This window comes from Papaver somniferum, chromosome 8 (genome assembly GCF_003573695.1).
Source record: "Papaver somniferum cultivar HN1 chromosome 8, ASM357369v1, whole genome shotgun sequence".
In the NCBI taxonomy this organism is placed as follows: domain Eukaryota; kingdom Viridiplantae; phylum Streptophyta; class Magnoliopsida; order Ranunculales; family Papaveraceae; genus Papaver; species Papaver somniferum.
Genome location: NC_039365.1, coordinates 979598 through 992517, shown reverse-complemented (window position 1 = coordinate 992517; position 12920 = coordinate 979598). Strand labels below are relative to the sequence as shown.

Below are 12920 nucleotides of genomic sequence, written 5' to 3'. Positions count from 1 at the left end.
CCTTGGCGCAGAGACGTGGCTGGCATGGTTTACCATTGGCACGGTGGCGCGGCTGGCATGGTTGGCATGCTTTGGCGCAGAGACGTGGCTGGCATGGCTTGCCATTGACACGGTGGTGCGGCTGGCATGGTTGGCATGCCTTGACGCGGAGACGTGGCTGGCATGGTTTTCCATTGGCACGGTGGTGCGGATAGCATGGTTGACATGCCTTGGCGCAGAGATGTGGCTGGCACGGCTTTCCATTGGCGCGGTGGTGCGGCTGGCATGGTTGGCATGCTTTGGCGCGGAGACGTCGATGGCATGGTTTGCCATTGGCACGGTGGTGCGGCTGGCATGGTTGGCATGACTTGGCGCGGATATGTGGCTGGAACGGCAGCGCGGCTGGCATGGTCGGCATGCTTTGGCACGGAGACGTGGCTGGAATGGTTTTCCATTGGCACGGTGGTGTGGCTGGCATGGTTGGCATGCCTTGGTGCGGAGATGTGGATGGCACGGCATGCCATTGGCACATGCGGCTGGCATGGTTGGCATGCCTTTGCGCGGAGACGTGGCTGGCATGGTTTGCCATTGACACAGTGGTGTAAGAATTTAGGGTTTGGTGTACGAAGGTGATGTCGGTCAATACTAAGGGTTCTAACGTGGAACATGACACATATATATGTGAAAAAAAAAGATACCCTGGTAATTCTTACGTAGGCGTGTTGAATGATTCGATAAATGCGATAGTGGTCCTAGTGATGTCATGTCAGATGTAAGGTTTTACGATTTTAACCCTAAGCTAAAAACCACCATCAACAGTAGCACTTTGATTGATTTTTATGTTATCACCATGATTTTCTATTTTTCCCAATATATACTTACCGAGGGAATACTCAAAAGAATAATGAAATTAAAAGTATATACTTGCCTCTTATTCTTTTGTGTGTTTCCGAGGTAGGGTGCACAGTTAATCGATACCTCCCCAGTGGTGCCTCGACCTTGCTAAATCCTTCACGAAGTATCTCGTCGCATCTTATCTTGTATTTCGTCTGCATCTCTCACGTTGTCTTCATCATCGGATTTCTTATTTCGTTTGCCCTTTCCTTTGCCTCTTGTCTTTCCCTTCGCTGTTGTTCTTGTTGAGCATTAGCTGATCAAGACGAAGCCACACAAGTTGGACTATAGCTTTGCCTTTATCACTTCATTGTGACCTCACAAGCTTTGAATCTCGCCAGATTTTTCATGTACCTTCTTTTCTTTTGGAATCCATGAAGCATCTCACCGTATTTAGTTCTTATTCACTTTCTGACTGTTATGTGTTACTTTATACAAGGTCTTAGTGCGCCTCCTAGTTAAGGTCTTATTTTGCCTCATCCTTTTTGAAGGATTTTATTCGAAGAAGTCTCAGGCGCTTATTACTCATTCAAATAACAATCCATCAACCTCGTCTTAACATTTGTTTTGACCCCATCTCGCGACAATGCGACAGGTCTAGCCATTCCCATGAATGTTAGTCCCATGGCATTGCCGTCTTTTTGGGTCACACAGCTCCCTAATCTGGAGGGTGTCATCCCTTTATAGTCCCCCTGATTTCCCCTTCAAGGAGGTTAACCCTAATATGCATGTTGGTCTCCTCCCATCTAGTTATTACGATAGTCAGTTGTTTTCGTGACTTCTTATCACCTTCGCCGATATGGCTTGGGGTTACGAAGTCACACCCTAAGTGAGGTTTCATTGGGATCGAGTGCATCGTAGCCAATACTTTCCATACGGACATGGACGGTAACGCTCCAGACGTCCCAGGCACCCGCAGCTCAACCGAATACGTCGGCACCTTAGTCATATTTCTGCACCCCATACTGAAGGCCATCATAAAAGGGACCCTTAGCAGATAGGTATTATCATTTTCCCTAGATTATCTTTCTGAGAGTTGTTCACCACATGCGTTAGGTCTTGACGCTTGCACTTTCATGCGAACTAGGGTGCATGCCGTGGATTCTCATCCTTCCTAGGGCGAAGGTTTTAAGTTTCTCTAGAAACTTCTTATTTCATGAATCTTATTTGAACTCCTAATGTGAAGTCTTACCTTGCTCTTGTGAAATTCATATTCGTGATACGATTTATCAAAATTCATAAAAATTTCATTGCTATCTTTTTGAAATTTGATATATTATCAATTATATTGATAGGCTGAATTAAGTACATCCATATGGTTTCTATCATTCTTCCTTATCAGTATTCTTCTTCCATGTGAATGTGATCAGACTGATATATTTTCAATTCCTGCATCTTTACTTCGTTTTTGATCTTCAACAACGTCGTGAATAATGGCTGCCTAGTTGACAACGCGTAGATGAATGAGCGCACTAAATCTTCCTATGAAATCCTTCCTTTTAGTTCTCTGCAGATCGCGTCCCATCTCGCCACTAGACTTCGCAGATTTTCATTTTCTCTTTGCCTTAACGAAAACAGTGCTGCTATTTCTGGTTTGCATGGTTCGCTTCTTGCGTATTTGTTCATTAGTTTGGGTTGCATCCCGGTTGGCTTTTATATTATTTGAGTATTGTTTCCTCTCCTGCCGTCCATACTCTTTTTCTCTGAATTCCTTCCTGCTATTCTCTATGGCTCTCTTTAAGTCTTATCGTTCGTTTTATTCCCCTCGTCCCTTGTTATCTCGCCGATAGTCGCGACTTCCTTCAGCTATCCCTTTTAGAGCATATTCTCCTCTTCGCGCACTACTCCCCTCTCGCTTCCTTTTTAAATGATTGTTCTTAATTATAAGCTTCTAATTTTGTCTTTCCAACCTTATGTGTTCCCTCACTAAGTCTTTTTTCTTTCTTCTTTATTGATAGAGTTCCTCCTTCTATCGCTTCATTTCTTCTTCCTCGTAAGCCTTTTTCCCTTTACCTAGAGGATCATGCAATTCAACGCTTTCATCAGCCTCTTGTTTCAACGCCTTTTTACGCTTAGAAGTGTTTATCTTTGCTCCTCCTCGCGGGGCTCGTTTTTCTTTAATGGTAGGGGTTTCTTTGTCACTTCTCGATGCCTCGCTTCCTTCAGCCGTTTTTCCTTTCTTTGCTTTTCCAATTTGCTTTACCTCAGCTTGACCTCCCTTTTCTGGAGTCATCTCAAGTTCCTTCTCACCATCACTCGTCATTTTTTCCCTTTGTGTTGCGTCCAACTCTTCACATTTCTCGATTGTTAATACCATCAGTTGCTCCGCTCTTCTTTCTTCGCAGGCCTTCTTCCTTTGCTCAATTTTCTTTCTTTGTTTCTCCTCATAGTTATGGACATCCTTCTTGATGCAATCTTGCGTGTTCCGTAGGTCTCCTCTTATCTCGCCAATCTCACTTGGCATGGGAAATCGTATTGCCTGATGATATGTAGATGCAATCCCTTTTATCCCGTGTATCTATGGTCTCCCTATGAGAGCATTGTAAGGTGAGTCTATGTATATCACCCATACTGTGACTTTCGTTTCCAACTCGCCAGCGAAAGTTTTTACAACTAGTTCTCCTTTCGGCTTAGATGCAACTCCATTAAATCCATATATGTTGTACGTCTATGGCACGAGATCTGAGTCCTTGTACCCCATGGTTCTAAAGGTATGGTAAAAGAGTATATAGACCGAGCTCCCCGTATCTACCAGGATCCTGTCAATTGCCCATATTTTCTTCTTTTCATCTTGATCTTCTTCCCACTTTGAATATTTCCCAAAATTCAGGGTTAAAACCAATGGGTTTGTGTGAGAAATTTCCTCCTTAGGGTGCATCCTTTGTTGAGAACGTTATTTCTCTTTTCTGCCATTCCTCTAATGGTTCTCTTGTTGTAACGCTGAATATCTCGTTGCCTTCGAAGTCCCTCTTATGTACTCTTTTAAGTATGTTGTCATGTAAATTTTGGATGCTCTTCGCTGCATGTATTATCGTCTTACAATTCGGCTTTTGTGTTCCCCGATCTATTTCAATTCGGTATATCTGCTGATTGTCACGAAGTGGTGGGGGTGGTGGAGGCACATAGCCTTCCACAAAATGTGCGAGTTTTCCCTGTTCTATCAGATGAAGTATAATTCGTCAAATGTTTCAACAGTCCTTTGTGTGGTGCCCATGAAAACGATGGTATCTGCAGAACTCATGACTCCTGGTCCCTGGGGGTGGCTCTCTTCCCAAATTTGGGGGTGGTGGGATCTCTTCTGTTAATACTATTTCCTCATATACCTTTTCCACAGTCATGTTAAGCCTTGGGAGCTTCAAATCTTCGAAATCTGGTGCATTTGGTCTCCTCTCTCCAAATCTAGGTCCTTGATTATTCCTTTGTTGATACCCTGTATTGTAACTTCGTGGCTCGTAATTCCTTCGTCTTGACTCCTTATACCTTTGTTGATTGATCCATTCTTGATCTCCACTTGTTACGGCTACAAGCTTCGCTAGGAATGGAGTTGAAGGCTCTCCCTTTTCATGTTTCGAATCATTCTCCACGACATGCACTGTCCTTGTTAATAGCCTTGAATTTCCTTATTTAGGTGGAATCGATGCCACTTCGCTAACTTGCCTATGCTTTTCTTCCAAGTCTATGTACTCCTCTTGGTACTCTCTCAATTAATTCATCGTCGAAGAGTTTCGAATAATGAATATTTGAGTGTACAGCAGGTCAGTTGGGATTAAAGCGTTCACGAAAGCTAAGATGAAATTTTTCTCGTCAACTCTCCATGCAAGCTCGCTGCATACCGTTCTCCACCTCGTCACTAATCCTCGCAGGCTTTCTGTGGGTATCCTTCTCAAATTGAATAGAGTCTCAATTCCTGGCCTCAACATGTTGTTAGTTATATAAGTGGTCAGGAATATCCTTTGTAAGTCTTTGAATGACGAAATCGATCTTTCTGGTAGCCCGTCAAACCAGGCCAACGCTTCCCCGGCCAAGCTCGCGGGGAAGTATCGACAAAGTACCATATCATTTCGTCCCCATTGCATCAACGAAAGGGTGTATTGTTTCAAGTGATGCACAACACTTTCAGATCCGCTGAATATGCTTGGTACCGTTGGTAGCACGCATTTCGCAGGGATGTCCGCGTACATTATCTCATAGGTAAATGGAGATTTATCGGCCTCTTCTACTGCCTCTGCCAGCTGCACTTTGCTGCCTCTTCGCGAATTGTTTATCAGTGTTCTCATATCTCGCAGCTCATCCAAGACTTCCTGTTTCAGGTTCCCTCCGTTTCTCTTCCAAGGTCTCCTCTCATCACACTGAGCCTTCCTTCACCATGTCTCCTTTCTTCCTCATCCTTCCGGTTGAATTTGAGTTGTCTTTCATCTTCTCTTCTCCTCTCATTTATCTTCGCCTTTGATCTTCCCAACTTGATATTTCCAATGCTCTTCTTAGTCTTCTCTCTTCACTGTTTTCTCTTCGTCGCTTCCTTATTTGCTCTCCTCCGTCGTCCTCGCGGGTGTATCTCCTTCGTCGTAACTCTTCTTCTCCTGATGATATCACGTTCACCTCCGAATCTGTGGCGTCAACTGCCGCTTCTTCGTTCAGTTGACGATTCTGCAATATTAACCTGGCATTTTGCCTCGTCAATCGGGCATGCTGTAGATACCGTTGAAATCGGTTAGGATCTCTAAATATCCAAAATGGGAATCACGTGGAAAATTATTAATAAGGGAAGCCGCCACCCAACTTAGGGAGTTGGGACCCAAAATAAGCACTTGTCCTATATTCAGAAAAATGTCCGGAAATCAAGTTATGGGCTAGGAAGGTGTGAGGCACCCAGCCCGTCCAACCCGAAAATTGACCTCTACTTCATAATTGGGATTTTAGGGTTTAAGCGCAAAAATATACAAAAAAAAAAAATCAATTTCTATCACCTGGAAAATAGCAAAATATTAGATACCCTCAATTGAATAAATAAATCAATAATAAAGGAAAAATTGTTATTATTACCAATAAATAAATAAATTATTATTATTAACTACCAATTATTATTCTCAAATCTCTATTCTCATGAATCGGGAATCAAAGATATCAATACCTTGGATGCTATAAAAGAATGTACTAGTTCGGATTACTGACGACCACTACTAGCAAGGTCTCTTGATATTGTTGATTTCTCAAATGGTTAGTTAGCACCTCAAATATATATATCCAAACAAGCCAACTGATAATATTTTACTAATTAAATAGATCAATTTCTCTATTGAGCACCATGACGTCCATCAAGCATTAAACAAATATAATATTGCTATATATTATGAATGGATCAAAGCAGTTATCAACTAATGAACACAGTGAACACCAAGAGCTTGCTTTATCAGACGAAAAATAATCAATAGTTCGTACACAATTGTTCGCTCGGAATCACTTCAAAAAAACTAAAGGAAACTGTGTTTAGCCAAACCTGTTTTCGCAGATAAATGATTATTATGTTACTTAGCTTAATACAAGAAATCCAACAACGTTGCAGCAACATCGTGCCGTAAACACCGTCGACCCTTAAATTATTTATCCAAACTTCTTTTCTTTTCTGAAATTTTTTTCCTAGATTTCTACCCCAAATTTTCCCCCTTTTAAACTCACGACTTAGCTAGCTATTTATAGTTTCTCTCCATCAATTTCGACCCTCGGATTAAATGATTAAAAATCCGATGGTCCAAAACAAAAACCTAAATATCATTTTCCATTTAAAAAAAATATTATTCTCATATTATTAAAATTATCCGATAATATTATCAAATTCCAAACAAAACTAGGCATAAAAACCCAACGTGACCAAACTTATGGTACAAAAACCCCACTCAAATATTGGGATCCATTAAAACTCCATTGTAAACAAAATTGATATAAAAACTCCCGATTTTTAAAAATTGATACAAAAACTCCAAATTTAAATGTTGGCTTCATCAAATTTTTTACTTTGGTTTCATCATAAAATTTGATGAAGCCAACATTTAAATTTGGGGTTTTTGTGTTAATTTTATTTTGATGGGGTTTTTGTGTTACTTTTGTTTTGATGAGTTTTTTGTGGAAGGCTGGTGACACCTTTAGGGTTATAACTCGCGGACCGAATTCCAAAAGATTTTGTTTAAGCCTAGGATTTTAGTTAAATGAAAAGACTTGGGAGCAAAGCTAGAAATGGTGTCGACATTTTGTACTCATTTTATAGTCGGGTGGACAGTCTAATTTTGGTATAAGAAACGAATGGGACTTAGGGCACTAATGGGTGTACTGTTCGGGTGGACTTAGTTGGCATATAAGTGTAGCTGCCTAGTGCTATTTTTGATCGGTGGGCACCTATGCCAAAGTTGACACGTTTATTAAAGGTGGAAACTAAAGTGCATATGTCCAAGTGCGTCACTAGGATAGCATAGAACGGGCTGATTTGATAGTGGACTCTGGCTCACCAAATGTAGTTATTTTGGGCTCGCAACATACTTAATATCAAGGACCACTTCGGATACGATCCTGCCGCATACTAAGGTGACCCTGTAAAATTGGGGTGTCTACAGCTGCCCTCTTTGGCTGAGGTTTGCGTGCAACTGAATGCCAAAGACATACACACCAATTTTCCACATTTAAAATGTTGGATTCATTGTTCATAAATTATCCAGAATGATACTAGAAAGTTCATCCGAATTATTTTTAAATATTTTGATTTTGTACCAATACACATCGTCATGATAGAGATAATGACGAGGTGGTACTTGTGCTATACCAACTATTATGAAAACAGGTTGTGCTTTATTGCACTAATTCTTCTAACCACATGCTACGTCATCACATCGATTGCATTGTCCGAATAGCGTCTCTTCAATCTTTAAGACTTTGCTCAAATATTTTCATCATCTCTTGTCCTTTCAACGATCCATAATTTTCCCCGAGCATTCTTGATTGCCACAATATTTATGTAGAAAGTAAACCTCACTTTCCCTTCGAGCTCTGCGTCCAAAGTCTAGAGAAACCCTGTAATTGATGACCTTGCAAAGGAGCTATTAGTAGCACATCTTCCTAATAAATAGTAAGCAATCCAAAGTATTATTATTATTTTTTATTTTTTTATATTTAAATAAGAAAACAAATCCTAGAAAATAATTTTGAAAAACAAAATACTCAATACATACAAAGGTTTAGGAACCCTGACCTGCCACGTGTCTGATGCCACCAAATTATTACCGTTCCCATCCAAATTTTCAAATCTGTCAATCCTCCCAGCTATCTCCTAGCTATAATTAACTTCAACAATTGGCTTGAAACTGCAAAAACGATTCACGATCTTGCTGCTTTCCAGGGATGACGTTTGATGCTTCAAATCTTCAATTTTCTCCATTCAACTCTTCTTTTTCTCAATCTCTTTTAAGTGCTACTCAATTTTCCCAAGTTGCTATTTAATAACTTTTTTTTTCTTTTCTCTTTTTTGTTTCTTTTTCTTTTCTTTTCTCTTTTTTTAATTTTTTTTTTTGAATTTCATTTTTTTTAATCTATCTGTTTGGATTGGACGTCCGTTGCACATAGAACTTTAAGAGATGACATACAAGACTAGCGATGACATACAAGTGGACTGACATATCTCTCTAATATTAAAAGACTTTCAACACAGCAAACAAAGTAATAAACGACTGAAATACTCTAATGACATGGGCCCAGTATGATGATGGCGGTGCCCTTTTTGACTGAAAATAAAAAAAAAATTGATTGATTGACTGACTGAAGGGGCCAAACATGGTGATGAATCTGCCCCAATATTTATTTATTTTTTGACCAGGGCTTGACATGCTGACGACTTTGCCCCTAGTTTTTTTTTTCTAATTAAAGGGGCCAAACATAACGAGGACTCTGCCCCTAATTATTTCTATCTAATTTTCTTGAGAGAAAGATTGGACTTCTAAAAAATTCTCCTTAAGTTTTATAAGCGTTCGCCGTCTAAGATTTGAGAACTTACCTAGGTATGGTATTTCTTGGGTCGAGTAACACTTGCGGGGCCTGGATCATGTTAGCTGCCCCGATCAAATGGTTGAACAATTCTTCTATTCTTTATGATTCTTGGATCTTCTCGAAATTTTGCTTGCCTCATTTTCTTGAACCCTATGTCTGAGAAATCATTCATTACCTTCTGATTAATTGTATTCTTGAACCTTATAGTCGGAAAATCATTCATCATCTTCTCATTAGTAGCTTTCTTGAACCTAATGCTGGGAAAATCATTCATTGCCTTATGATTAATTGTTTTCTTGAACCTTCTGCTGGGAAAATCATTCATTGTCTTTTGATTAATTGTTTCCTCGAACCTTCTGCTCGGAATATTATTTATTGTCTTCTGATTAATTGTTTCTTTCTTGAATCTTCTGCTGGGAAAATCATTCACTTCCTTCTGATTAATTGTTTTCTTGAACTTTATGCTGGGAATATCATTCTTAGCCTTCAAATTATTTGCTCCATCATTTTTCAAATTTAATAACACGTCCTTGTAAGAAACCGTTTTCTTTGGTGGAGGATTCGTCGTCTTGCCTTTATATGGTGGAAAAATCTCATCTTCATGTGTTTTGAATCTCTCTTCCTTATTATCATTGGTCTTCCACATACATTATGGTCTTAACTGCAATGGTTTCTCTTCAATTAAATTCACTACTTTTGTCTTCTGTATTGGCATATTCTTGCACTGTATCAACAGTTTGGTCGTATTCATCTTCTTTTTTTGAGGTGCCCTTAAAGGTTGATTTTCCTTGTTCTGATTGACAAACTTTACTTCTATACCCGGTTCAGGTTTTTCTTTTTGGTGGTTCCACAGTTCCCATGGCTTGCTAGTGTTCTCAAACACTTTATTTATACCAAATATTTTGTTCTCTAAAACATTTTTCCTACAAACAAAATCTTTTTGGTTTTTTAGTTTTTCATTTTCTTTTTGGATTTTTTGAAATATTAGAAATAAAAGACGACTTATTTACAAATTCAAGTGATGTACTCTTAACCGGTATGATTGATTCAACAGAGTGAGTTAGATACTTACCTGACTCAGCCTCGATTTTTCTTACCACTTTTTGTTCATCCTTTTGTCTTGTAGACTTCAACCTGGGTGATGGTTGTGTAGGAGTGATAGCTAAGGAATTAAACCTAAAACTATGGTTATATTTACACCTGCAAGTGCACAGGATCTAAAGTAGAAAGTGAATAAGCAGGGGTTTGTCCACAGGGACTGGGAGGGAGCTATTGTTGTTTTCCTAAATTTCCTAACTAATTTCCTAAACTAAGTGACAGTGGGAATGAAGGTGTGATTCTAGGGTTAAGATTTCCCCTTCACCTAGCTAGTTCACCTAGGTTAAGTTTTTGTCATATGGCTAGTTAACTAACCTTACAGCCTTAGCTAACCCCTAGTATTGGCTGTCTGTTTAAGGCACAGACAATCACAGGTCAACTAGGCAGTGGATTACTAACTAATATAGTTGATTAACCCCTTAGAACCACCACTGACCCCTAGCATTAGTGGTCTTCTTACAGCACCACTAATCACAAGTCAGTTGGGCTTTTAGGAATCTAACTAGCCTAAGCGATTTTGAGTTCAACAAAAACTAACCTAATGGCTAACCATCATGGCTTAAGGGTCCTCTTACCCTAGTGGTGGATTTAGAACATAAATAACATTTGAAGATAACAATAGAATGAATTAGGCAGTAATTGAACTTGGAATTGAAAGTGAAACAAAGAACCGAACATAAAAAAACTACACAGTTGGGGAACTGGCTAGTCCAATTCTCCCAATTTGACACTGGCTAGTCCAGCATGAGTCTTTACATCACACCCACAGTCCCAATTTATACCCACAGACCCCATTTCCCCAAAATACAGAAAATTAGGTAAATTTGGTTTACCTAATTTTGATGAGATACTCACTCCATCTCGTCGACCCACTCTTCTTCTGCTTCTCCTGGGTCATCTCCTGCTCCAATTGCTGCTCTAACATCAACTTATATCTTCAATTTCTCACCTAGGGTTTCAGTGATGAGAGATGAGAAATTGAGGAGATTAGTTGATGAAAAAGAGGTAAAACGTGATAGTGATGATGGGTTTTTGGTTATAGGTAGAGTAGAGTGATTTGGTGGCATAGGGAGTGGTGGTAGCGATGGGCAGAGCAGGTGTAGAAGGTGGTGGTGGTCTGCAACAGGGTATGGAGGAGAAGAGGTCGAGTGATTTTGGGTTAGGGGGCATTTGGCTAGGGGTATAGGGTGTTCGATACTTGGGTGCTAGGCGGGTGCAGCGAGGTTTGATGATCTGCGACAAGGAGCGATGGATGGGAAGATGGTAGGTGGATCTGACGGCGATGCGGAGGCAGGCGATGAGCGACCGTCGGATGAAGAGATACAACGAAACGAACGGTACTTGATGGAGTTAGGTACTGTAGTGTAAGGCGGAGATATCAAACTTCGATGCACAGCAAGGGAGCGACCGTCGGATGCTTCTGAGAACTGATCTGACGGCTGAAGACGCAAGCGGGTATGGATTTGGGTTTTAGGCTTTTGGGTATAGAATATGGGTTTGGGAAATGAGTTTGGGAGATAAGTTGGGCTTGGGATAATTCTGAGCCCATTTCTTCTTTAAGAACAATTTCTTCCTCTTCAAGCCCACTTCTAGCCTTTTGGTCTTGTGCACAACATTCTTCGCGGCTTCCTTGTGTAATTCCTCCCGGCTTTTCACCACTCTTCAGCTCTTTTCCGCTCCGCAAGTTATCCAGACTTTATTTATTACCTAAAAATGCAAAATTAAGTAAGAAAAATATTTATTCTTGAAAACAATGAAAATACAGAATATGGGATAAAATGTAGAATTAATGCACAAAAGATGAGTTAAATGCCAAGAAAAATATATAGAAATATGCACTTTTTAGCACTCATCAAATACCCCCAAACCTGAATTTTACTTGTCCTCAAGTAAAACAAAACTAAGGAAATCCTACCTATACCACTGTCGCTGGTCTCTCGAATGCATTTAGCGTATGCACTAAGCCTTTTAAACCACTAAGTGTCCCTAGTGGACGAGTTGAAGTCTCGTGAAGGTTTGCTTAGAACGTACCTACAAAGTTCTAGGTCAAAATATAAGCTCAGATTCCATCAAATGTGACATGTGCAAAACAGTTTAAGCTCACAGCAAAATGGAGATGTCAATCTAGCTATCAAAGGCACAATCCTAGCACTGATAACAAAAAAAGACATGTGATAAGAGTGTAAAGTGTATCTACACATGTGTAAAGAAAGATCTGAAGTTATGACTACTAATCACCAAGAGATAGTTTCTCAGGCTAAGAACTGAGGTCGAAATCTAGCTAGCTGTCCGGACTTTACGAGAATTGTGAATGAGTTGGAGGTATTTCACAATTACTCGCGTTGTACATCAATGGCATACACCCTCCTTGCTTATTACAATGAAACAACAAAATGACTCTTTACATGACTCGTATTTACATTGACTACTCTCTTTTATTTTTGGAACAAGAGAGATGGAATTGATAATACTTGATTTTTTTTTTTTTTTTTTTTTTTTTTTTTTTGAACAAGGAACACTTTTGATACATAACAAAAGAAACAAAAGATTACATGACACTTTGCAAGAGGTAGCCCTTTTTGATGCACCCAGTTAAATTCGATGGTTGTCTTTCTTAATGTAACCTCCACCTTCTATCCCAACCAACCAAAGAACAAGCTAGTCAAGTTTCGTTCAGTATTCTAAAGTGATTGGCAATCGTAACTTCCTATCAAACACCTTGAAGATCGAGGCCATACATGTATTGGTAGATCGTGCGCGTGCAAATTTCTTATCACTATGTGAATTGTGCTAGAATCAGGGTGCCTAAATATCTAGACTAAGACTCCTAATAAAATACATATTTGCACAAGAGTCAACATTTCAAGGTAAATGAGCTCCATTTTTATGATTTTTTCAATTTTTAATTTTTTTTTTGATTT

At 39.7% G+C, this 12920-nt stretch overlaps 1 protein-coding gene across 1 annotated transcript; it reads right to left on the bottom strand.

Moving 5' to 3' along the window:
* Positions 1-3740: 3740 nt before the first annotated feature.
* LOC113304138 lies at positions 3741-5150 on the bottom strand. The gene is made up of 3 exons (XM_026553199.1): positions 4624-5150; positions 4197-4482; positions 3741-4025 (listed from the first exon to the last, which is right to left on the bottom strand). Exons 1-3 carry the CDS (start codon positions 5148-5150, stop codon positions 3741-3743), a joined length of 1098 nt encoding a protein of 365 aa, XP_026408984.1.
* Positions 5151-12920: the final 7770 nt, after the last annotated feature.

Bases quoted from the DNA above. Each gene is read 5' to 3' on its own strand.
- LOC113304138 (XM_026553199.1), bottom strand. From the start codon at position 5,150: ATGAGAACACTGATAAACAATTCGCGAAGAGGCAGCAAAGTGCAGCTG. The intron at 4,483-4,623 runs GTACACTCAAAT...AGGAAATTCAAG, and splicing joins TTAATCCCAACTGACCTGCT to GCTATTAACAAGGACAGTGC. The intron at 4,026-4,196 runs GTATATGAGGAA...CTGATAGAACAG, and splicing joins TTAACATGACTGTGGAAAAG to GGAAAACTCGCACATTTTGT.